At 45.9% G+C, this 26,040-nt stretch overlaps 1 protein-coding gene across 1 annotated transcript in view; it reads left to right on the plus strand.

Annotated features, from left to right (window-relative positions):
- Positions 1-26,040, plus strand: part of PNPO (pyridoxamine 5'-phosphate oxidase) — an 81,671-nt gene that overhangs the window by 39,996 nt on the left and 15,635 nt on the right. Inside the window, exons 2-3 of the mRNA XM_063458854.1 lie at positions 16,501-16,625; positions 16,774-16,873. Of these exons, the coding sequence (XP_063314924.1) occupies positions 16,501-16,625; positions 16,774-16,873 (225 nt within the window). The remainder of the gene's footprint in view (positions 1-16,500; positions 16,626-16,773; positions 16,874-26,040) is intronic.

Raw genomic sequence — 26,040 nt, forward strand, 5'->3', positions numbered from 1 at the left:
GGCCGAATGGAAACAAACACCCGGGACATAGGGGAACTCAAACGTACCGTGCAAGAGCTGCAGCTACAGCAACGCTCACAAGAACACCGCATGGCCGAGCACGAAGACGCTAGACGGCGTGACAACCTGAAAGTCAGGGGACTCCCGGAGGATATCTCCGAAGCAGAACTACCGAAGGTCGTTCAACGTCTGCTCGCAATGATCCTACCACCAGCACAAGCAGACCACATACGCCCCGACTACCTCTTCAGAGTCCCCAAATCACCAAAGGCACCTACCGGGGCCACCCGGGACATCATAATTGCATTCCAAAACAGAATGGACAAAACAGCAGTACTGGATGCCCTGCAGGGCTGGACACCCCTACAATTCGAAAACGGGGCGCTGAGTTTTTATGCCGACCTCTCCAGCGGCACCCTGGCGTGGAGACGTTCCCTCCAACCACTAACCACACTTCTCCGCCAACAAGGCCTTAGATACCGCTGGAGACCGTCCCACACTCTCACCATCCAGCAGGGATCGGTCTCACACCAGATTTGGGACATATGCAATGCAGCACCGCTCCTGCATTCACTGGGCCTACCTATGGACTCCCTCAAGCAAACAGGCCAGAAAAGCCCGACATCCCCGCAGCACGGCTGGGACCCGACTAGAACTGTCCCATTCGTACCACAAGGACTCACACCCGACCCATACGTCGCTGTTACCACTTGAACTGGGCCGGGTGCCAGATCGTCAAACTAGCGGTGCACGGCTGAAGGCTCACTGGACTTAGAAATGGACTTCCTACTGTAGCTACCAATATTTAGTAGTCTGAATGTGAGTGACCCACAGTTAGTATAAATGTTGATAGCATCTAGTATGACTACCCCCCTAGACTACCACGCATGGGCCACGGGATTCACATTACTCATAATTCCAGTTCAGCCTGATCTAATAGCACAAGATATCACTCATTGGCGACCAAGTATTCGTTTTTCACCTATTTGATTGCACTCATTTTCATTGTTATTTGTATTTTTACTTTTACTTCCTCTGTTGATACCATCACTCCTACACCCTCAGGCAACTCCCCACCATGTCTTAATGTCAGCAGTGAAAGGGGGCCCGGGGGAAAAGGCATGCTAGTTTTTTTACAGTACTTACCGTTTCTTGTGTTATTTTATTTTATTTCATACAATCTGCAGTGCATGATAGCGCCTAAACGAAGCGCACCATACTCTCATGCACCACATATTTCCTGCTGCACTTACCTAGCTCGTTCCTTTGTCTTTTTTCAAAAACATTATATCATTTGAAAGGCTTATACAACAGTTCTAAATCGAGGTCTTAATCTTATAAGATAAAAAACAGCCCCAGTGTTGTGCTGACTAGGTATGAAGATGTTCAGAATGACACCTTGAGCTATTTTCGCAACTAGTCCTTCACAAAACTGGGTCAGCTGATCTTTTCCTATAAGCCGGCGCAATGAGTTTTCCTAACAAGCGTTACAGTAATATGATGGAAAATTTGCATGGCAAATTCTAAAACTACCTTGCATAGCAAGGCAGGCTAAAATGTGGTGCATGTCGGAAAATGTTGCCTTGAATTGTCAATTTCGTGCTAATTTTAAATCAGACTCTTTACCTCATTATCATTTTAGTCCCTAAATATTCCCAAATATGGTAAACAATGCACTCTAACATGACAAGACTACAGGATAGTTTTGAAAAAATAAAATAAGAGGCAAAGATTAAGCACAATCTTTAAATATGATTCAAAGTTGTACAGTGCAGTAGATTACAATAGTCAATCTGTTAAAAATAAATTCATAAAATATATACTAAGCCTTTGGGTATAGCTTATCGTACAAATCTTGTCACACACCCAATAGACATGCATTCAAACTACCAGCCAGCATTACACAGCACAACAGTACCTAAGCCTGTCCACACTATGTTCAACTATGTACTGTACCTTTAATACCTATACATCACACTAATGCCATCTCTGTTATCAACCTTTGAAACACACACTGGCACATGAGCGAGCCGCCAGCTAGATTTCAGATACATCACAGATAATCTAGGGTTAACCTGATATCAAAGCGCAGCAGTTTGATATGCTTTAAGAATGCCGTAACGTACCAATCGATTGATATCGGATGTAAATACCCAGCATGTATTTAACAGGTTTCATCGACTTTAAAACAAAAAAAAAGTGTGCTTTACATCTGAATGTCATACAGCTGTTAATGAATACTTGTTTTTAAAATGTATGCAAATGCTGTTGTGGCGTTGCTGACATGCGTATGTTATCTCAAGCACAGCAAAAATAAAGAATTAAAAAAAAAAAATGCATACCCTATACCTTTAATCACGGAATTATTTGACAGGCTCAAACATGCTACTGTATTCACTAAATTGGATCTTAGAGGTGCATAAAATTGAATACGTATTAAGAAAGACCACGAATGGAAGACGGCATTCAACACTAGATCTGGCCATTACGAGTATACTGTTATGCCATTTGGTCTATGTAATGCCCCAGCAGTATTTCAAGAATTTGTTAATGACGTCTTAAGAGACTTTATTCACACATTTGTAATTGTGTACTTGGACGACATATTAATATACTCTACAGATTTACACACTCATCACAGACATGTTACAACAGTTCTGAAGACCCTTCTTGCTAATGGTCTTTATTGTAAACTGGAAAAATGTCTATTTGACCAATCCGAAGTCCAGTTTTTGGGGTATTTGATTTGCGCTAAAGGTTTTCGTATGGATCCCCAGAAGCTTTCTGCTGTCATAGAATGGCCTCTACCACAAGGTTTGAAAGCCATTCAGCATTTTCTTGGTTTCTCTAACTATTATAGACGCTTTATTAAAGGTTTTTCCTCTTGTAGCGCCTATCACCCGTATGACAAAAAAGGACGGCAATACTCGTGTCTGGTCTCCAGAGGCACTTCAGGCTTTTGAATTTCTTAAACCTACGTTCGCCTCTGCACCTATTTTACAGCATCCTGTCCCCTCACTGCACTACATTCTTGAAGTTGATGCTTCCGGGGTAGGTGCTGTCTTATCCTAAAGAGAGTCGCCTGAAAAGCCATTGCATCCTTGTGGCTTCTTTTCCAAACAAATGTCCAAAGCAGAAAAGAATTATGATGTGGGTAATCGCGAACTCCTTGCTATTATTTTAGCACTTAAAGAATGGAGACATTTGTTAGAAGGAACTAAGGATCCCATCCTCATATTTACGGATCACAAGAACCTATCCTACCTTAGTGAGGCTAAAAGATGGTCTTCTAGGCAGGCTAGGTGGTCACTGTTTTTGTCTCATTTCAATTATATTATCACCTATAGGCCAGGTGATCGCAACACTAAAGCAGACGCTCTGTCCAGACAGTTCGAAACTGCTGACAAACAGGAGATTGATGTTACTCCTGTCATTTCCCCAGACAGGATAATAGCTACTACTATTTTATCTATTTCCTCGTCCCTCTTGCAGGCCATACAAGCGAAACAAAGCATGGCACCTAGCGAGAGGCCTACTGATAAACTATTCGTTGATGTTCCCGAGAGACGGGATATTATGTCGTTGTATCATGACACTAAAACTGCTGGACATCCTGGTATTTCCAAAACGGTGTCGGCTATTTCTAGGTATTTTTGGTGGGATTACTTACGCAAGGATGTCACCGACTATATAGGTGCTTGTACTACTTGTGCCTGTATGAAATCTTCTCGTAGAGTTCCTTGTGGGCTTTTGCATCTGTTACCCGTTCCCGAGAGACCTTGGTCTAACCTGTCCATGGATTTTATTGTTGAATTACCCCCTTCGAATGGTAACACAGTTATCCTAATGATAGTAGATCGGTTTTCCAAAATGGCTCACTTTGTGTCTCTTCGCCCACGTCTAGGGAACTGGCACTTATCTTCGCTAGAGAGGTGTTTTGGTTGCATGGCATTCCCGTATCTATTGAGTCCGATAGGGGTAGCCAATTTATTTCCAGGTTCTGGAAAGCCTTTTGTTCGGAAATGGGTATTACCCTCTCATTTTCTTCCGCTTACAGACCCCAGTCTAATGGAGCTGCTGAACGTGCCAATCAATCTCTGGAGCAGTACCTTCGTTGTTTCGTATCCCACCATCAGAACAATTGGGCTGACCTTCTTCCTTGGGCTGAGTTTGCTCGGAATAACGCTACTCATGATTTTCCGGCAAAAGTCCTTTTTACGTTGTCTATGGCCAGCATCCCGTTGTTCTTCCGGCTGCTTTCTCCTCACAGGGCATGCCAGTTCTGGATGAGCATTTGGCTGGTTTGCGTAATACTTGGGAGCAGGTTCAGCGTTCTTTGGTGGATTCCGCTGCTCGCCAGAGGGTGCAGGCTGACAAGCATCGCAGGGCGGCTCCTACTTATGTCGTGGGGGACAGGGTTTTGCTTTCCACGCGAAATATTCGCCTCCGCGTGCCTTCTATGAAATTGGCTCCCCGCTTTATTGGTCCTTATCGTATTTTGCATAAAGTTAATCCTGTTTCGTATGCCTTGGGTCTTCCTAAGAATCTGCGTATTCCTAATGTCTTTCACACTTCGTTGTTGAAGCCTTACGTACGCAACCGCTATACCCGGCATACTCCTCCTCCCCCTCCTGTCTCTGTGGAGGGTCATGAGGAGTTTGAAGTTTCTGGCGTTCTTGACTCTCGTTTCCTTAGAGGTCGACTTCCTTACCCTTTCCAGGGGCCGGCCGGGGTCCTCTGTTCAAGCCGCGCGCGGTCCTGCTGCTGCACGAGCCGCGTGCGGCTCATCCGACGGCTGCAACAGGAAGGCGGGCAGTGACCGCGAGAAGCGGTCACGTGTCCCGCCTGTCAGGATCGGGACAGGGATCCAACACGCAAAGTACAAACAGGTACAGGGTACGTATACCGGTCCTTAGAATGGCCGGGCTAACGTACAGAGAGTATAGAGAATGGTCAGAGACAAGCCGAGGTCGAGGGAACGAGAAGACAGGTAAGCGAGGAACAAGCCGGGTCAAGGATAACGGAGGTAAACAGAGTAAGGAAACAAGCCGGGTCGAAACCAAAAGGATAACTGAGAAACACCAGAGCACTGTGTGACTAGACAGGCTAGAACCACGACAGGGCAATGAGCAACAGGGCGAAGTATGTTTAAATACCCTGGCTAGAGAGGATAGACACGCCTCCGACGAAACCTGATTAGTCTGTCTCGGACTGAGTGACAGGTCGTTCCGGATTGGCGTGATGACGTCGGCCTCCGGGCACCATGCTACAAAAGGAAGAGACTCCCTCGCGGCCGGCGTTTGTGTGACCGGGTCGACCGCGAGGAACAGAGGAAACATGGCGTCCGGACGGATGAACGTCTAAGTCTCTACCTCTCTCGGAGGTAGAGACTTCAGGTACCCTGACAGTACCCCCCCCCTCAGATACGCCCACCGGGCGGAAAGAACCGGGACGAGATGGAAAGCGAGAGTGATACGCCCTGCGGAGACGAGGAGCATGAACATCCTCCTGAGGTACCCAACTCCTCTCCTCAGGACCGTATCCCTTCCAATCGACCAGATATTGTACTTTCCCCCGGGAGATACGAGAATCAATAATAGAGTTAACCTCATACTCCTCCTGACCCTCCACCTGAACAGGACAAGGAGGGGCTGTTGTGGAGGAGAACCTGTTACAAATAAGAGGTTTCAGCAACGACACATGAAACGAGTTAGGGATGCGTAAGGTATCAGGAAGAGCTAGACGATACGCAACTGGATTGATACGAGACAACACCCTGTAAGGTCCAATATAACGGGGAGCGAACTTCATGGAGGGCACCTTTAAACGGATGTTCCTCGTGCTCAACCATACCCTATCACCCGGAACAAAGAGCGGAGCCGCCCTTCTACGTTTATCAGCATGTCTCTTAACCAGCATAGAATTGTGCGTAAGGATTTGCCGAGTTTGATCCCACAACTTCCTCAAATTAGCAACATGAACATCAACCGACGGCACCCCCTGGGAAGGAGAAGCCGAAGGAAGAATAGACGGGTGAAAGCCATAATTCATGAAGAAGGGGCTTGAATGAGTAGAATCGCAAACGAGATTGTTGTGTGCAAACTCTGCCCAAGGAATCAAACCGACCCAATCATCCTGGTGTTCGGAAACAAAACATCGCAAATATTGTTCAATTTTCTGGTTGGTACGTTCAGCAGCTCCATTAGACTGAGGGTGATAGGCAGAAGAAAAGTTCAATTTGATACCAAGTTGCGAACAGAAGGACCTCCAAAAACGGGAAATAAATTGGGAACCTCTGTCAGACACAATTTGAGAGGGTATCCCATGTAGGCGAAAAATCTCCCTAGCGAATATCTCGGCCAATTCGGGAGAAGATGGAAGTTTAGGCAGAGGAATGAAGTGTGCCATCTTAGTGAATCTGTCAACCACGGTGAGGATAACAGTCTGTTTTTTAGAGATAGGTAGATCGACAATAAAGTCCATGGCCAAGCAGGACCACGGCTTCTCTGGAACTTCTAAGGGGTGCAGGAATCCACAAGGAAGCGTATGAGGTTGTTTGGTCTTAGTACAAACCTCACATGCAGCGATGAAATCTTTAGTATCCCTACGTAAAGCAGGCCACCAGAAATCCTTAGAGATCAACGCAAAAGTCTTGCGAATACCAGGATGTCCCGCCATCTTGCTGTTATGGAAACACTGCAACAGTTCCAGTTGAAGAGCAGGAGGAACGAAATGTCGACCCACAGGAGTCTGTCTAGGTGCTAAATGTTGTAGCTTAACGATCTCGGCCAGTAACGGAGAATGAATCCTGAGATTCGTATTAGCAACAATATTGCATTTCGGAACTATAGAGGAAAGAACCGGCTCAGGTACAGTAGAAGGTTCATACTGGCGAGATAAGGCATCGGCTTTAGAATTTTTTGAACCAGGTCTATAAGTCAGCACATAGTTGAAGTGAGTCAGGAATAAGGACCAACGAGCCTGCCTAGAGGACAGGCGCTTAGCCTCCCCAATGTAGGACAAGTTCTTGTGGTCCGTCAGGATAGTAATAGGGTGTAAGGTTCCCTCTAATAAATGTCTCCATTCCTTTAAGGCTTTAATGACTGCTAAGAGTTCTCTGTCGCCGATGTCATATCTGCTCTCAGGGCCCGAAAGTTTCCTAGAAAAAAAACCACATGGGTGCAATGGTTTATCTACCCCCAATCTTTGTGACAGAACCGCCCCAACTCCTGTCTCAGAGGCATCGACCTCGAGCAGGAACGGTAAGGTCGTATCCGGATGGACTAGTATTGGAGCAGAAGCAAAAAGTTCTTTGAGACTCTTGAAAGCAGCTAGAGCATCAGTAGACCATGTCTTAGTATCCGCCCCTTGTTTGGTCATATTGGTGATGGGCGCAATAATAGACGAGTAGCCCTTAATGAAGCGTCTATAATAATTAGAGAAGCCAATAAATCTCTGAATAGCTTTGAGTCCCTGAGGCAATGGCCAATCTAAAATAGACTGGAGTTTGTCAGGATCCATCTTAAAGCCCTCCCCAGAAATCACGTATCCAAGAAAGTCTATCTGGGTCTGGTCAAAACTGCATTTCTCAAGTTTACAGTACAAACCATGTTGTAAAAGTTTGTGTAATACCTGTCTGACTTGTCGATGGTGGGTCTCAATCTCTTTAGAGTGTATGAGTATGTCATCCAGGTAGACAATAACACAATCATGTTGAAATTCCCTAAGAACTTCGTTAATCAAATCTTGGAAAACTGCAGGTGCGTTACAGAGACCAAAAGGCATGACCGTATACTCATAATGACCATAGCGGGTATTAAACGCTGTCTTCCACTCATGACCTTGCTGAATTCTCACCAAGTTGTACGCCCCTCTGAGGTCCAACTTGGTGAAAATCTTAGAGCCCTTTAACCGATCAAAGAGTTCTGTAATCAAGGGAATAGGATAGGCATTCCTGATGGTTATTTTATTCAACCCTCGATAATCGATACAAGGTCTGAGTGACCCATCCTTCTTCTTAACAAAAAAGAACCCAGCCCCGGCAGGAGATGAGGATCTCCTGATAAATCCCTTGTCTAAATTCTCCTGAATATACTCCTCTAAAACAGCATTCTCTTTAGTGGATAGAGGGTATACATTGCCCCTAGGAGGCATGGTACCAGGTAATAGGTTAATTTTACAATCAAAGGACCTGTGTGGAGGTAGAGTATCAGCGTTCTTTTTATCGAATACTGCCTTTAAGTCCATGTACAAAGGAGGTATCTGTCTCTCTTTAGGCTGGGTAGTAGTGTCAGGTGTGTAAATTACAGCCAAAGGGGATACCTTCTGTAAACACCTCTCCTGACAACCCTGGCCCCACGAGAGTATCTCCCCTAACTCCCAATCGATAGTAGGGTTATGTCTCTTTAACCATGGATACCCCAGGACTATGGGAACGGAAGGGGACGAAATAAGCATAAGAGATATACTCTCCTCGTGTAAGATACCAACAGACAGGCTCATGGATATAGTCTCACGAGTAATAACAGGCTCGAGTAGTGGTCTACCATCAATGGCCTCAACGGCCAAGGGGGTCTCTCTTAACTGGGAAGGAATAGTGTGCTTAGTGGCAAAGGCTTGATCGATAAAATTCTCAGCAGCGCCGGAATCTATCAATGCCACGGTCTTAAGTACTTCCTTCTTCCATGTTAAAGAAACTGGTAGTAAAAGCCTGTGATTTTTGTAATTATGCGTAGAGGACAAAATAGAAACACCCAAGGCCTGTCCTCTAGAGAAACTTAGGTGCGGGCGTTTCCCGAGCGAACAGGACAATTCAGGCGTAAATGACCTCTGACTCCACAATACATACACAATCCCTCCCTTCTCCTGTACAGTCTCTCCTCTTCTGAGAGATGAGTATTGCCTATCTGCATAGGTTCAGGAATCAGTGAGGTATTGGACTCAGGACTTAGAAATGCGGGTGCTAATTTAAAGGCAGGTCTTAGGTTCCTCTCTCGAGTGTTCTGTCTTTCTCTTATACGTTCATCAATACGAGAAATGAACGAAATTAAGTCCTCTAAATTCTCTGGTAGCTCCCTAGTAGCAATTTCGTCAAGGATAACATCTGATAACCCGTTCAAGAATACATCCATATAAGCCTGTTCATTCCACTTAACTTCTGACGCCAGAGACCTGAACTCTAGTGCATAATCCACTAATGTTCGGTTCTCCTGTCTCAGGCGCAACAGTAATCTGGCTGCATTGACCTTTCTACCAGGGGGGTCAAAAGTTCTTCTAAAAGCAGCTACAAAGGCAGTATAATTGTATACCAACGGGTTATCGTTCTCCCATAATGGGTTAGCCCATCTCAGAGCTTTCTCAATGAGTAAGGTGATAATAAACCCAACCTTTGCCCTATCGGTAGGATAGGAGCGAGGTTGCAATTCAAAGTGAATGCTGATCTGGTTTAAAAAACCACGACACTTCTCAGGTGACCCACCATAACGTACAGGTGGAGTAACACGGGAAGAGGCACCTACAGTAGCTACCTCTAGGCCTGAACCTACAGAGGAAATAGGAGTAGGACGCGTCTCCTCTGGAGGATTATTAGCACGAGACAACAATGCCTGTAGTGCTAAGGCCATTTGGTCCATTCTGTGTTCCATGGCGTCAAACCTGGAATCAGAGGAACCAACCTGACTGTTTGTACCTGCAGGATCCATTGGCCCTGTCGTAATGTCAGGATCGGGACAGGGATCCAACACGCAAAGTACAAACAGGTACAGGGTACGTATACCGGTCCTTAGAATGGCCGGGCTAACGTACAGAGAGTATAGAGAATGGTCAGAGACAAGCCGAGGTCGAGGGAACGAGAAGACAGGTAAGCGAGGAACAAGCCGGGTCAAGGATAACGGAGGTAAACAGAGTAAGGAAACAAGCCGGGTCGAAACCAAAAGGATAACTGAGAAACACCAGAGCACTGTGTGACTAGACAGGCTAGAACCACGACAGGGCAATGAGCAACAGGGCGAAGTATGTTTAAATACCCTGGCTAGAGAGGATAGACACGCCTCCGACGAAACCTGATTAGTCTGTCTCGGACTGAGTGACAGGTCGTTCCGGATTGGCGTGATGACGTCGGCCTCCGGGCACCATGCTACAAAAGGAAGAGACTCCCTCGCGGCCGGCGTTTGTGTGACCGGGTCGACCGCGAGGAACAGAGGAAACATGGCGTCCGGACGGATGAACGTCTAAGTCTCTACCTCTCTCGGAGGTAGAGACTTCAGGTACCCTGACACCGCCTGACTCTAAGAGCGCACCGCGGGTTTCGGGCGCGCTCTAAAAGGGACAGTGGGAGCCTAAATTGGCAAAAAACTCTCATTGGTCCCTGTCATGCCACACTCCTCATACACTTACCTTTTGGGGGCGTGGATGTGACAGGTGCCAATCAAAATAGATGTTAAGGTATTTATACTCACCTTTTTCCCTTAGTTCCTTGCCCTATCGTGGTTTCTGTTTCAGTTCCCTTTAGCGCTTTTTGTGTTCAGTTGTGTTCCTTCGTACTTGACCTTGGCTTTTTCTGACTACGTTTTCTCTTTATCCTTATCTGTTCTGTTTGCCGGCTTGCTGTTTACCGTGTACTAGACCCCGGCTAGTCCTAGTTTACGCTGTCTCTTTGGGCCCTTGACCTCGGATCGCTCCTGACTCTGTACTCCTCTCATATACGTCGAGTCCGGCCATTCTAAGGTCCGGTAGACGTAACTCCCCTCTGTGTTGTCTTCTGTTGAGTTGAATCCTGCGTGTTGGGGTATATTTTCGTTACACCTACATATAGTAAACCCTTACCCAGCCTGTTGGTACTGGCTCTACCCCTGGTCTACCTGCTTGACTGACATCATCAGAAGTGTTAATGTCAGCCAATCACAATGCTTTCCCACAGGAAAGCATTAGATTGGCTGAGCTTGTCAAGGGACAAGCAGATCAGGGATAGAGCCAACACAAGCCAAACACAGCCGTGGCCAGTAGGCATCTGCTCATAGAGATGCTTTGAATTTACAGTTATTTAGTTATATGCTTTTTAATATGAATGAGTTAGAGTTGCCCTGACCGCTATCTTGAATCTTGGCATTGTGAAGTACAGAGAATCTTCTAATTTATATTCATTGCACTGTTCCTGTGGAACTCCCTTCCCTTTTCCGTTAGACGCTCACCCACTCTCCACTCCTTCAAAACATCATTAAAATCTCCCTTTTTCACAAAAGCATATCAATTAAAAACTGTTAATGGCTCCCAACTGATTTATCTCCTGAAACTGTCATTAAAAAAAACCACACTAAGTCTTCTTGAATACTATTCTACCAATCTACTTCCCTATACTGTACTTCCCTTACCTTTTGTGTCACTTTGACCCACTCCCTTTAGCATGTAAGCTCATTGCATAGGACCCTCAACCATGTCCTGTGCCTCAATCATGTCTGCTTACAATTACATGTTTGTTAGTCCACCCATTGTAAAGCGCTACAGAATTTGTTGATACTTTTTAAATATAATGATAATATATAGCAAAAATCATACAAATCAATATATTTTTTTCAATTTGTGTCTTATTATTAACATAGTATACATCATAACCTATCACTTTTTATCAATTCAGATCAATCAACAAATGATGTGCATGGGGAAATGAAAGAAACAATATATGGAAATAAAGACAGAAAGGAAAACAAAACATATTTTCCTTAGCATATAGAACCGTAAATATAGTAGGACAACAATGAAGAGACTCATCGGGTGTAGCCCGGTTAGGGAAACTGTGGTATTTTGTGTGCTGTTATGCAACCTGTACAGCCGGATGATAACTAGAGTATGGTGCTTGCATGCCATGTTCACCATCATAGGGCAGTGCCCCCTGCCGAAGTGGATCAGGGCCATCAGGTGGTGTCAACTATGACGGTTGTCACGGGCCCGGCCGCCCGGGCCCCAGGTGTAGAGGCGGAACTGCTGCTGGTGCAGTTGCACCAGGGCCCGCACGCTGATGGGGTCCATCAGGAGGCCCATGCACTTAGGGCCACCCGATGGGCCCTATATCTTCAGGGGCCCGGTCAGCGCTGTGGCCGTGTTATAGCGCGACCGGGCCCCTTTAACAAAATTTTTTTTGAAAAAAAACGCAGCCACAGCAAGTGCTGCTGGGAGGAATGAGTCCTCATCTGATTCAAAGTGCTGGTAAACTCCACTCGGGGTAGGTGAGGCAATAGACTCCTCTCCCTTCTGGAAGTCCTCAGGGGCCTCCAGTTCATTTTGAGTTTCGGGCGCCCTCTTAGCTGGTGGTTGCGGTGCAGGCTTTACAAAAGAAAGCGTAAGATCTGGCAGACGGGAAATTTTTGCGCGATGGCTCTTTTTTTTTGCGCTCCGTTGCATTTTTTGCACCCTATTGTGTCGTCTGGGGGGTACTAGTAAGTATTTGCTTGGTAAACTAAAATCTTTGCGGCTTTTGTCTCTATTTCGTGGGGCCTTAGCAGAGCTCCATGGAAAGACGTCTGGTGCTGTTCTCAGTCAGCCACGTCCCTGTAACAAATCAATATTTTGGCTCATGATCCCATAAAAAAAAAAAATTTCCAAGGGAAAATAATTATTATTTTCTGCTTTCCTCATTGTCTGTAATTCCCTAGAGTGCTACATATATGAGTAATAGAATAAAATGTGCTATAAATGTTATATACCCTCCCCCACTTGTTAGCCTATTTAATAATGCTAATTTCCACATGCCAACAAGATCCATACAGCTAGTTTTTGCTACGTAGATGATAAATGGACTGTCTAAAGAGTGCTGCTAAAAATACACTAATAAGCATTTATCCTTCAAAAAGACAAAAAAAAATTTTTTTAAAGAATATTTGAAGTATGCTTTTATAACAAATGTGTGGATGACAATGTCCCTTTGGGGTAGACAATGTAATTTGATTGATATATTGTGTTAATGTGGATGTATAGAGGAATTTGTCTTTATGACAAGTGATGTATGCTTGTACACTTCTATAATGCCTAGTCCCAGAAAGCAGCCAACAAACCCATGCTGGGTGCATTGAGGTATTGCAACCTGTGACGGTGAAAGTAATGTATACTGAATAGTTATAGTTTTAGAGAGCATTTATATTCTATGTCAGTGGCATATTGTTAAAAGATGCAAAGTACTTTCCAAAAAACACATTTCAACTAACATAATGTGTATATTATATATGCCAATTTTGATATTATATAAGTTTTGCTCAGTGTGCATAGAGCACCTACAGCCTATCTCAAGCGCCCAACTTCCACATTTAAGCCAGTGGGAGGATAATGGGTGCTGTTGGGAGCCCCTTTTTCTTTTTTTTTTAATTCTTTATTTTTGCGTGCACATAGGTAACAATGGTGCAAACTTGGCCACAACAGCTCGTGTTCACGATGTTATCAGACATTTACAACAGCTATGGCTTTCATATCTATGCACATTTTTATAATATAAGGTTAATTCTAGAGAAAAAAAACTTTGTAGTGGTACCATTAGTGCCCTTTGTGGGGTTGATGTGAGCGTGGTGCTGCTCTCTATGTGTCTGCCCTGGAGGGCGACCCCCTTTGCCTTTGTTCAATGTAGTCGTTTTCTAAGTGATCTAAGGAGGGGGGGGGGAGGGAGGATGAGGGTGTTGTGGTGTAGTGTGGTTTAGTGATATCTTTGCTTGGTAGGCAGCTGCCACCCTGTGTGGGTACTTGTGGTATGTTTGTGGCGTTTTGCACATGTATGCAGTCTATTTGAGTCAGCCACTAGGTGTTGCGGGTTATATGGTGGTGGCAGTGTTGGTTACACTAAGTGGGTCTCGTTAGGAAAAGCAGTGCGTCATTATGTGAGCATGTTAGAAAACACAAAATAAATTATTAAAGAAAATATTAAAAAGGTGTTGGCGGTTCTGCTGAGATTGAGTCTCTGGCTTCATGGGACGTTCCGTTTGCGTGGATGGTGGAATGGGAAACAGGGGAGAGTCACTTTAAGTTGGCTTGTCGGTGGTACCTCAGGTGGGCGATCCGCCTGGGGAGGTTCTGGAGGAGTTCCATGGGGTAAAGTCCCGTATGTTATCTGGGTTCAGTTGGGCTATGCTCTGTCTGGTCGCCGGTGCTACTTGAAGGATGCCTGTTGCTTGCAGGTGAATTTCAAGCTCCTGTTTGTCTTGCGCCTTATATGTAGACCCGTTGAAAGTGAATGATAAGGCACGAGGGGTGCCCCATCTGTATGGGAGTTCTCTGGCCCGAAAATGGTGTAGAAGGGGTTGTAGGGCGTTTCGCCAGGCTATCGTGTTCCTGGTCAGATCTGGGAATGCTGTCAGTGATGCCCCTTCAAACAGTAGGGGGGGGTTTCCCCGCAGTGCGGTCATGAGCGAGTTCTTGTCAGCTAGTGTTTGGAACCTCAGTATGAGGTCCGCTGTCGGTGCTCGGGGTGATTTCGGCAACCTGAACATGCCATTAATTTTCATGGTTTTCACCCGCTTCGGTGGGAGCAGGACTTCGAGGAGGCGCCTGATGTAATGGGTTAAGTCATCCAGGCCTACTGACTCCGGTATCCCCCTCAGCTTTAAGTTGTAGCGTCTTCTTTGGTCCTCTATGGTATCAAGCCTGTCATTGGTAGCGGTTTGCCATTTGACCAGGTCTGTAACTTTCTGTTCAATTGCATGAAGCCTTGTGTCATGGGTGCTTGAGCTGGCCTCTAACTGTGCGATTTTTGTTGTGGCGCCTTCAATGGCCTTTCTATAGTAGGCCATGTCTGCCGCCAAATCTTTGCGGAGTTCCGCCAGCATTGCCTTGAGTTGGTCGACTGTGACCGGGTCCCCAGATTTTGGGGGTACCTGTCTGCTGTCCGGTGGGTGCCTGTAGGATGCTCCTTCCAGGATGTCGGTGGCTAAATCCTCTGAAGAGTAGGAGGAGAGGTCGTCTTGCTGCGCCATTTTGGGCCATGCGGCCTGTTGCGGCTTTTACCTTCTTGGATTTCCTGCCCATGGGGGCTTTTTTCGGCTTTTGCCTTCTTGGATTTCCTGCTCATGGTCTTTCAGCCTGTGCTTGGGTTGTTTGTGGGGAGGTTTTGGGCCCGATTTCCACCATATATCTCAGTTTTTGTGAAGGTCAGAGACGGAGCTCCGAGAAATGCGTCCTCTCAGTTGCTCAGTTGGCTCCGCCCCCCCTGTTGGGAGCTCTTTGGGGTGTAAGCACTCATAAACTATTTATCTCCTTAAGGTAAGACACTGCCCAGGACCTCCAAGCACCATAATCACTTAAATTAGTTGAGTGTTCCTTTAACAATTTTGTCCTTCATTTTGCTATGCAAATTTTAATTTATTACAGTTGGAAGTTTCATGATAACTCCTGTTCGATAATGGTACAACATACTTTGAAAGGAAGAGATCAGAAAAAAATGCATTACTCTAAAGAAGAACAAGAGATCACACTGTTCTCAAACTGCTTATGATGTAATAGTGCCCGGCGTGATACTTGAACTCTTGCATGTGGTGTTTTTAAATACATTTTTAATTTTTTTCTTCTATTCAGACATAAACTAGAGCATGCCAAATGACTCACAATTTAGAGTAGGATAAAAAGATGGGGATAAAAAAAAAAAGGTAATGTCCTGCGCTCGTTATATTACATTTGATATCCCTTTATTTGAAACCGATAAACAGCAACATTTGATTATGCATCATATAGTCAAACATTGCTGTTTATGGGTTGCAAATAAAGGGATACCTTTCATCCAAATGTGATTTAATTCTGCAAACCGCTTATCACACTCACATTGCATTGTAAAAATGATCCCATGACATCAAGATGAAAACTGCTTTCCTTTGCATGCATATGTGTTAGGAATGTACATGAAAACACTACAAGCGCTGTCCCTATGTAGCTAATTTTGATATTAATTAACTTTCTCTCAAACACTGTGCTGTAGCCTGAAAACTTTTAGTATTCATATTAATTTATATTTCTATATTCATATGTCCACAAAAAGTTACCCAACCATTGTTTTCTGTGAAATAAATTAGATTTGACAAATGTAGTGAAATAGCCTCCAAGATAAGCGCTTATGCTATTAACATTAGATTTTATTTTATTGCTATGTGGCAATTTTTATATACCTGGTGTTGTGCTTGTTATTTAAGAGTCTTTTTTCCTTCAATTTAAGAAATAGTCACAAAGAATGATCTGGTTTGGGATGTTTAGCGGATGTAGAAATTGTACATGTTCCAAATAACATAAAACGGTCCTTGTCCTCATGGGAAACAGGTCTTGTGGATTTTGGAGGGAGGGGGGTTTTCAAACATTTTGATTGGCTAATGAGAACTGTAGAGTTTACATTGGTTCTCTAGGGATAAGCTTTGGATATTCTTACACATGATAATGGTCTCCAACGGTATTTTAATTTTTTTTAATTATTTTTGTTATATAATTCTCTTTATTATAGTGTGTGTGCTAACCTTTTTTTTTGTACATCTGTCTCCCTTCCAGGCATTTGAAGAAAGCCACCTAGCTTCCCTTGATCCAATTATTCAGTTTAATTCCTGGTTCCAAGAGGTCGCTCAATGTTCAGGCATTGCAGAGCCAAATGCAATGTGTCTGGCCACAGCCACCAGGTGCTGTTTCATCACTTTTTATTTCTTTGTTAATATCCACTTGCCTACCTACTCTCTTACATTTCAAGCCACCTTAAGCTAGTATCATTTTCCTTCCTGAATCATTGCTTCTGCTCATCTCTTACTTACATTTTCAATTTTCTTTTAGGGATGGGAAACCGTCAGCCCGCATGGTCCTCCTGAAAGGATTTGGTTCCGATGGCTTTCGATTTTACACAAACAGAGGGAGTAGGAAAGGAATAGAGCTGGTAAGAATATCTGCCATCTAAACTGCAGAGTGCATACATACATGCTGTACTGATATCGGAAAAGCAAGAAAGAGTGTTTTTCCATTTTCTCGGTTCTATAATAATGAGGATATTGATACCGGAGAAACTGACGGAAGCCAAGCACAGAGAGATGGACACAGGTTTCTTCAGGAAGGAAGAGATTCTTTATTCGATTCACCGAACGGGACTCAGAGGGACTAATGTCACCAAAATACAACAAGATCTGAGCCCCGGACAATAGTGTAGGCTCCTTGTATAGGCATGTAACTCCACCCATAATTAGCTCCACCCACACATACTCTTACCCAATCAATCGAACAAGAACTAACTTCCTGTTTGACCACATGGCTTGCCCAGCACAATGGAGGAGGGGAATACTACATCCGGTATTCTCGCACATGCTCCGTACACTACTGATTGTATCTTTGCCACGTGCAACCAACCGACCGATACACCAGTATATGCACGTACACATGCCACGTGGTAATCTCGGCCTACTAAATTTATTTTTACCGAGATTCCACCACATTCCCCCCTTTGATGCTTCTGATATTTTCACAATTCCAGAGACATCACTTTAACCATAGTTTGCATTATACCTCAGGTTGCCATGAACCAGACCAGACTTTGCGATTCCCTAAAGACATGAATCCCTCAACATTCCTCTTCCTGTACTAGTTCCCTGATTTAGAGCCTCATATCTATATATGGCCATTATCTGTGCAGCAGCCTTTCTTTCTGCTATATTTTCTATAATGCCCTGCACAGATCTAACTACCAAAGGAACAAGACATGGTAAGAGAAGACACAGCATTAAGATTAGCATGACTCCACCTACCAATGCCTTAAGTCCTCCAAACTGCTCATACCAATTACCAAACCAACTACTTGGATTATACCCTTTCCATACCTGAGTAGGCACATGCGCTAGTTTAACCATATGGCTAGTAAGCTCAGCTATTGCTTGCCCTTCATCATCTATTTGAAGACAGCAATTGCTTAGGTTAAACTTCCCACATACACCTCCCTCTACTGCCAATAGGTAATCCAAAGCTAATCTATTTTGGTAAACGGCTGTCCTCATCCTAGTGTTATGCTTCGCTAGGAGATTGAGCACTTGCGATGTCTCATTGGTAATTATCTCAACCACTGCCTGTAACCTTATAATACGGTTGAGCATATACATTGGGGTTCTATATCCAAAAGTACCATCCTCTGCCCATGTAGCTGGCCCATAATAATCTATAATACGCTGAGGAGGCCATTCATTATCTTCCCAGGTACCTACCTCTAGGGGCCCCCTTTTCTTCCTATGATTCACATCATATACTTTAACTCCCAAAGTCTCTCCTGTTTCAATAGGCAACAAGAAGAAGGATGGTTTGAGCATACCTAACACACATGCCCCTTCCCAGTCCTGTGGTAACTCCGAATAGGCTTTCTTACCACAGATCCAGTACAAATTTGCCGGGGCTTTCCAACTAGATGTGATAGATCAAACCATACGTCCTTTAAATTGGTATAACTTGCAAACGGGTTAGGTGGTTCTGGGACACCTGAAGCCGACCACCAGGTTGCACTCCCTGCACCATCATCACAAGCTCCCTGCCCTAGACAAGTCAACTCTCCCACAGATGTATCAAACATCATTCCCCTCCCTGCCCTGCAAACACAACCTACAATGGAGGTCCCCAATCGCCACTCAGATCTACCTCCAACACTCACCCGACAATCGGCCCGAGAAGATACCATCTGTCCAACTGTCTCAGAACCAGAATACACCACCTCCCCTGCCTCCCAGGGCCACTGGTCTCCCACGCCAGCACCTCCACACACACAGCAGCCGGTCACACCAAGACCACCAGCAACACTCTCAGCTAGATCAACAAACAGGTCTCCAGCATCATGGGGGACCTTATCCTCCACACCCATCTCCTCATAAAAAGAATGAAAAACCTGACGAGTCTGGGATGCCATGGCATCGGTCTCTATCCCTATAAATAACATTGTCCCAGGATCCAAACCCGTCTCATATATCTGGAACCCAAATAAGTTTCCGAACCTATCTATAAATTGTTCGGGATTATTAATAAGTATATGGACTGGGTTACACTCCATGGACTTACAATATGGTTTGGTAGGCAACTTAGTAACAATCATATCCCTATCTACTGTCTGTCCCCAAGTTGCCCACCCCACACAAGACCAATATGGACAATAATTATAATCCCTATCTGGGCAGTTTGGATTTACATACTTGTTTTTACTACTGGGACAAATATACTTATCATTGGACCCGTACGTTCTTTCCCATTTAAGATCCCCGCATACATTCCACGGTTTTCTACCACTTGATATCGCTTTACATGCATCAAATAGCAGAACACCCGAAGAATGTACGGTTTCTAATACTGTTTTATTTATTAGGGTCCCCTGTGGGTCTCCATTCCGGAGGGTCAACCAAATTGTACGGGGTTGATACTCTGGATTGAAGCACTTAGGTTCTCCTACTCCTAAATGGCATACACTATAATCTATACCTAAGTATCTACACCTAGATACATATCCTTTACACTCATATTGTGAGTGCCAAATAAGGGTCTGGGAAATATGATTACCTGTTATAGTAGTCTTAATGCAAACCTCACAGCCAGGTGTGTCGGTACCTCTACCTTCCTGAATAATTAAAATCACAAATATATACATTATCAAGAGCATTTCTTTCGACGTCTTCATCCTCATTCTTCGTCCGTGCGATGGCACCTCAGCTTCCAGGATGTAAGGGCTGCAAGGAATGGAGTTCTGCAGGTCCTCTCTTCCCTTCACAGAGGTCTCTTCACAGAGGTCCCTTCAAGACACCCTGGCTATGTCACGTGGGTAAGTGGTCAGGCTTTATTATGGGCGTCAAAACACTTACTTGCTGATCTCTTTAAACACACTTGAAATCCCAATATCTCCTCGTCACTCCGACTGAGTCGTGCGCTTTAACCGGATCTTGCAGGGATTCTCTGGATCTGGTGTAGCTTGCCAAGAATCTACTGATGCTGGTTTAACCCTGGAGTGATGAATCCACGGAGTCACTTCGGCCACCTTTATAGCTTATGAACTTATCCAAATAAGATTGTATGTTCTTCTTGGCCTTTTGTGGGATATGATATTGCCTTAAGCTCACTGGATAAACCCCAAGTTTCAGTTCAATTCGAATTGGTGGAATATTGCGAGCAAGTCCTGGTGGGCTGTTTTCTGCCCACACTCCTGGTATATTGAACAAGGATTCATCACTCTTAGGGTTTTGGCTAGTCAACACTGTATAAAGTCGCCACTCTTCTTCCTCCACTCTACGGATATTGTCATTATACCTGAAGGTCCATTGAACTTTAAAGATGTTGTTCCATTAGGTAGAAACGTTATCTGTGCTTGTAATTTTGACAACAAATCATGTCCTAGCAGTTGGACTGGACATTCAGGCATATAAAGGAATTGATGTTTCACTACGTGGCCTCCCAATGTACAGAGTCGACTTTTAAGAACCGGTTTAGCAGCACTCCTTCCAGTTGCTCCTATTACGGTGGTAGTTCTTCCAGATGGAGGAGCAACTAGGTCAGTCACCACGAATGTTCAGCACCAGGATCAATCATGAAAGCACTCCTTTTTCCCCCTATTGCTACATCGACCATAGGCTCCGCTCGGCCAAGGGGGATGGAGCCCGGTCGGTATCAATAGTCCTCCATGACTGTGTCAGCCAACCCCACAAAGTCCCTATCTTCTCTATCGCGGGGTCTCTGCGCTGCTGGGTAGTACCTATCTCCACTAACACTTCCTCTATTGTTACCACTATTCCCTCCAGGACCTCCTCTACCTCTCGCTCTGCCTCTATAATTACTATATCCTGCCCTAGGTCTGTCTCTCTCATACTGTTCCCTTTGTGGACACTCACTTCTCCAATGCCCTTCTTCCCTACAATATGCGCATTGGTTCCTACTCAAGTGTTCCCTATTCCATTTACTCTCGCCTTTATCCGCTCCCCTATACACTTCCTTTTCCCTTCTATCTACGCCTGCGATGGCCACCGCTAGCATATCTGCTTTTCTACGCATCTTACGCTCTTCCTCCTTCTTTGTCTCTGTCTCCTTATTTATGTATACCTTATTTGCTACCTCCATTAGTTGTGTTATGGACATCCCTACAAACCCTTCTAACTTTTGTAGCTTGCGCTTTATATCTCCGTAGGCTTGGCTGACAAAGGCAGAGTTAACCATCCGGGAATTCTCAGGAGCCTCTGGATTAAAGGGGGTATACAAACGGTATGCCTCCAATAATCGGTCATAAAAGACACTGGGCGATTCATCACATTTCTGTAATACCTCAGCCGTCTTAGACATATTAATCGCCTTCTTTCCTCCAGCTTTCATACCAGCAATAATAGCGTCCCTGTAAGCTTTTAAATGGACCATATCTGCGCCATTGGCATTCCAATTTGGATCGGTGTTTGGATAATGGGCTGCGGCCCATGCTGCCGGGTTGGCCTGATTTTGTGCACGGGCCACTTCTTCCAGCGCTTTAATTGCCGCTTGATTTATCCTTGTCCTTTCCTCATTATTAAACAATGTCATCAACAATTGCTGGCAATCAGCCCAAGTGGGATTGTGTGTCTGGACTATTGAGGTAAACAAATCCGTCATGGCTTGAGGCTTTTCGGTGTAAGAGGAGTTATGGGTCTTCCAATTAAAGAGATCGGTGGTTGTAAAAGGGACATAGACGAAGACTGGATCAGCATATTGTATCTGGCCGTCACCGTTAATGTGTGTCGGGCCAGGAGTCAATCGAAGAGGCATCTGATAATGTCGGGGTTGTAGGGTACCAGTCTTTTGTCGGGTTAGTATGGGGCTTCGTTGAGATACGTCAGTTAGGGGTTCCGGTTGAGGGGTAGTAAGACAAGGGGATGGGGACGCTTTACTAAGGGGAAGGTTAGTGAGTAGAATATTCCGGGTCGGGCTAGGAGGAGCCTGACCGGAAACTAGATATGGCGCCAGATCTGGGTAAGTGGAGTTAACGGAAGTAGGTATCGGAAGGGGAGGGTTTGAAACAAGAGGGCTGGGCTCTGAGCTAGAGGAGGGAGTAGGTGGGGACAACGGGGCAAGGGGAGGAGCGTTTCCAACAGCACCTCCTCTTCCGGTGGAGGAGGAGTAAGGGGGCGGCATGGGGATCTCAGACTCAGGGGGCGTGTCCAAAATGGGCGTGATTACGGCCTTAGTGGACAAGCAAGTCCTGGCCACCATGAGGCGACATTGTTCCTCGTGGCATACTCTGATCCATTTTGGCGAGTCATTTACGGCCTGCCTCCAACAATCAATATATGGAAACTGGCCGTAAAGTTCAGGCCTACCCGATAAAGCCACGTGTACACGCTGTATCAGATTTGGATCCAAACTGCCACGTGGTGGCCATGCGGCAACGTAGGCCATTCCCTACTACACAAAGTAGTCAGGCGTGCTGGAGACCCCAAAATCACATACAGTATATCCCTTTTTGAAGTTTTTTAACATACATCCTAAGGGATCCAAAATCGTTGGATCTGACGCGCCCATACTTAACAATGAAGCGTCGTCTCCAACAGAAACTAAAGAAACACTCTTCCAACGGTCACACCCGTTCCCTCGGCAACAGCACCACGTGGTACAGTTACTAAGCGAAACGCACACAACAAAACACTCAGGGAATTCCCGTACACACACAGCTGTTACACCAGTCACTAAGTAACTAATACTGTGCCCTTTGGCGAAACTATACGGTCACCCACGCTATAATTCCCTATATCTGAATTACCCGTCTATAACATACCCCAGTAACATCGTCTTTACAAACAGTAGTTATAGTACGGTTAGCAGTGGTTAAAGTACAATTTAAAGTCACAGTTCAATTAGTAGTGGTTATGGTGTTAAACATACAACATAGACGACAGTTATTAGTACTTATTTACAGTATCAGTAATTATACATGGTTATGGTACCGTGCGCTATAATACAGTTACACACTATTCACACTCTCGCTAGACGGCAGAGCTCACGCTATCTAGCAAGATATACACGCTACTACAACAATCTTTAACACATATACAATTCCCAACTAATCTATTGGCCAGTACCTTGATGGACTAACTAAAACTATCTACATATGTTTTGGTTAGCCACACTGCCCAAGCACCACATATAGAGAAATAGGGGGCGGAATTTACAACAGTACCCTCTTAGTCTATCTACTCTATCAATAGTCTAGTGGGTTCCAAATTTACACGCCTTCCCACTTAGCCAAGATAGATTGAGATCTAGCGAACCACATTTAAACAGGCGCCGCTTAGTCTCCCGGTCCCTCCGACCTAGCGAACGTAATATACACCCTAGAACGCTAGTCTAGACAAGACACCGGTGTCCGGCTAGGGCTATTTACACCAGAACCCCGCCTGACTCCAAACCAAAATTAAACGGGCTGACTACAGGGCGTTTAATTGAGCGGTGCGCCGTCGCTCCTTCCCTCCACTGGAGGGGGCAGATTCCAAATAACCCCTTATGGGCCTACCGCACAATCGGTATCCAATACCCCTAGTGGGTCCACCGTCTAAAACAGCGGTCGTCTTACCTCCTCGTTCCTGAACCTGAGTTCACACTCATCGACGGGGACACCCCAGCACTTACTACGTAGAGGCCGATGATCTCCTGGACAACAAACCAGTGGCGCCGAGACGAAGGGAGGTCCACGCAGAAGTTCAGGGGTGCAGCCGTAGAGAACGTGGGCAAAGATAGACCGTCTCACGCCTCTGCTTCTCAGCTACCGTTGAACGATGAGCTTCCCGGCCAATGCACCAAATGATACCGGAGAAACTGACGGAAGCCAAGCACAGAGAGATGGACACAGGTTTCTTCAGGAAGGAAGAGATTCTTTATTCGATTCACCGAACGGGACTCAGAGGGACTAATGTCACCAAAATACAACAAGATTTGAGCCCCGGACAATAGTGTAGGCTCCTTGTATAGGCGTGTAACTCCACCCATAATTAGCTCCACCCACACATACTCTTACCCAATCAATCGAACAAGAACTAACTTCCTGTTTGACCACATGGCTTGCCCAGCACAATGGAGGAGGGGAATACTACATCCGGTAGTCTCGCACATGCTCCGTACACTACTGATTGTATCTTTGCCACGTGCAACCAACCGACCGATACACCAGTATATGCACGTACACATGCCACGTGGTAATCTCGGCCTACTACATTTATTTTTACCGAGATTCCACCACATATGTACTGTACACCAATATTCCTGTAGAGGAGTAGTAAGATAATTCAAACTATAGGTTTGTATTTTATAAGACTTGTAGATTCCTCTGATAATTAGGATTTCTTGAGAATAGTACATATAATAGTAAAATGTATCAGGGAGCACAACAATAGATGTATAATATAGTGCTCTATTAAACATTAATAAATAATATTAGTATATAAAGTAATAAAACATATAGAAAAAGACAGGCCACTATTAAAAGGAAAGAACACCTTATGCACCTTTTTTTTTTTTTCAATTCTTTATTTTTGCTTGCAAGAAAAGAGCAGTTACATATGCGTTTGTCATGCCCCAAGAGCATGTACTCACAATCTAACAGTAAACAACGGTTCAGTAAGGCACGACATGGTAACATAAAGCACATTTTATGTTTTTTTTGTGATGACATGAAGATTAGTTTTTGTTATAATTAACCCCTTAAGGACACATGACGTGTGTGACACGTCATGATTCCATTTTATTCCAGAAGTTTGGTCCTTAAGGGGTTAAATATGAGAAGAGGTACTTACATGCAAGCAACAGCCTAGTATGTTGGTAGAGCAGCGCTGTTTACAGAGTTTACATTTTAGGTTGTATGTGTGGTAGGTTGCCTTTTTATTCAGAGGCGGCTCTCTAATTAGGCGATTTATGGGGGCCTCGCGGCCGCCTAAATCGCCTTAGGGCAGTGTGACAGGTCGGGTCCTCGGTCAGAGACCGAGGACCCGACACAGGAGGGTGCCCGGCGGCTTGCCCTTAATGCCGCCGGGTGCGAGGCCCCTCCTATGCCTGCCCGGGAGAGCCAGCCTGTCTGCAGCTCCGCCGAGCGCAGAGCTGCAGACCGAGTGGCTCTCGCGATCTCAGCCAATCAGAGCGTTGCCGCGGGTTACCACGGCAACGCTCTGACTGGCTGAGATCGCGAGACTAAACTTACCACGTGGTCTGCAGCTCTGCACCCGGCGGAGCTGCAGACCGTAAAGGGAGCCCACCGGACCACCAGGGAAACAGCCTGGCCGCCCACTGGACCACCAGGGATCCTACGGTATGCCTCCGCTCCCCACCCTGCCCTCCTACCACCCTCTGTCCCAGCCACCACACCACCACCCCAGCCACCCCACCACCATTGCCCCAGCCACCCCACCACCACTGCCCCAGCCACCCCACCACCATTGCCACCCCACCACCGCCCCAGCCACCCCACCACCACTGCCCCAGCCACCCTCTGCCCCAGCCATCCTCTGCCCTAACCACCCCACCACCAATGACCCAGCCACCCCATCACCACTGCCCCAGCCACCCTTTGCCCCAGCCAGCCCACCACCACTGCCACCCCACCACCACTGTCCCAGCCACCCTCTGCCCCAGCCACCCCACCACCACTGCCCCAGCCACTCCGCCACCCTCTGCCCCAGCCACCCCACCACCCTCTGCCCCAGCCACCCCACCACCTTCTGCCCCAGCCACCCCACCACCCTCTGCCCCAGCCACCCTCAGCCACCCTACCACCACTGCCCCAGCCACCCCACCACTACCCTGTCACTGTCCTCCTACCACCCCCTGCCCTGTCATAGTCCCACCTACCGCCCCAGCCACCCTCTGTCCTCTTACCACCCCAGCCCCCCCACCACCCTCTGCCCCAGCCACCCACTGCCCCAGCCACCCCAGCCCCCCACTGCCCCAGCCACCCTACCACCACTGCCCCAGCCACCCTCTGCCCTCCTACTACCCTGTCACTGTCCTCCTAGCACCCCCTGCCCTGTCATAGCCCCCCCTACCATCCCAGCCACCCTCTGTCCTCCTACCAACCCCTGGCCCAGCCACCCTCTG

This window comes from Pelobates fuscus, chromosome 6, assembly GCF_036172605.1.
Source record: "Pelobates fuscus isolate aPelFus1 chromosome 6, aPelFus1.pri, whole genome shotgun sequence".
Classification (NCBI taxonomy): domain Eukaryota; kingdom Metazoa; phylum Chordata; class Amphibia; order Anura; family Pelobatidae; genus Pelobates; species Pelobates fuscus.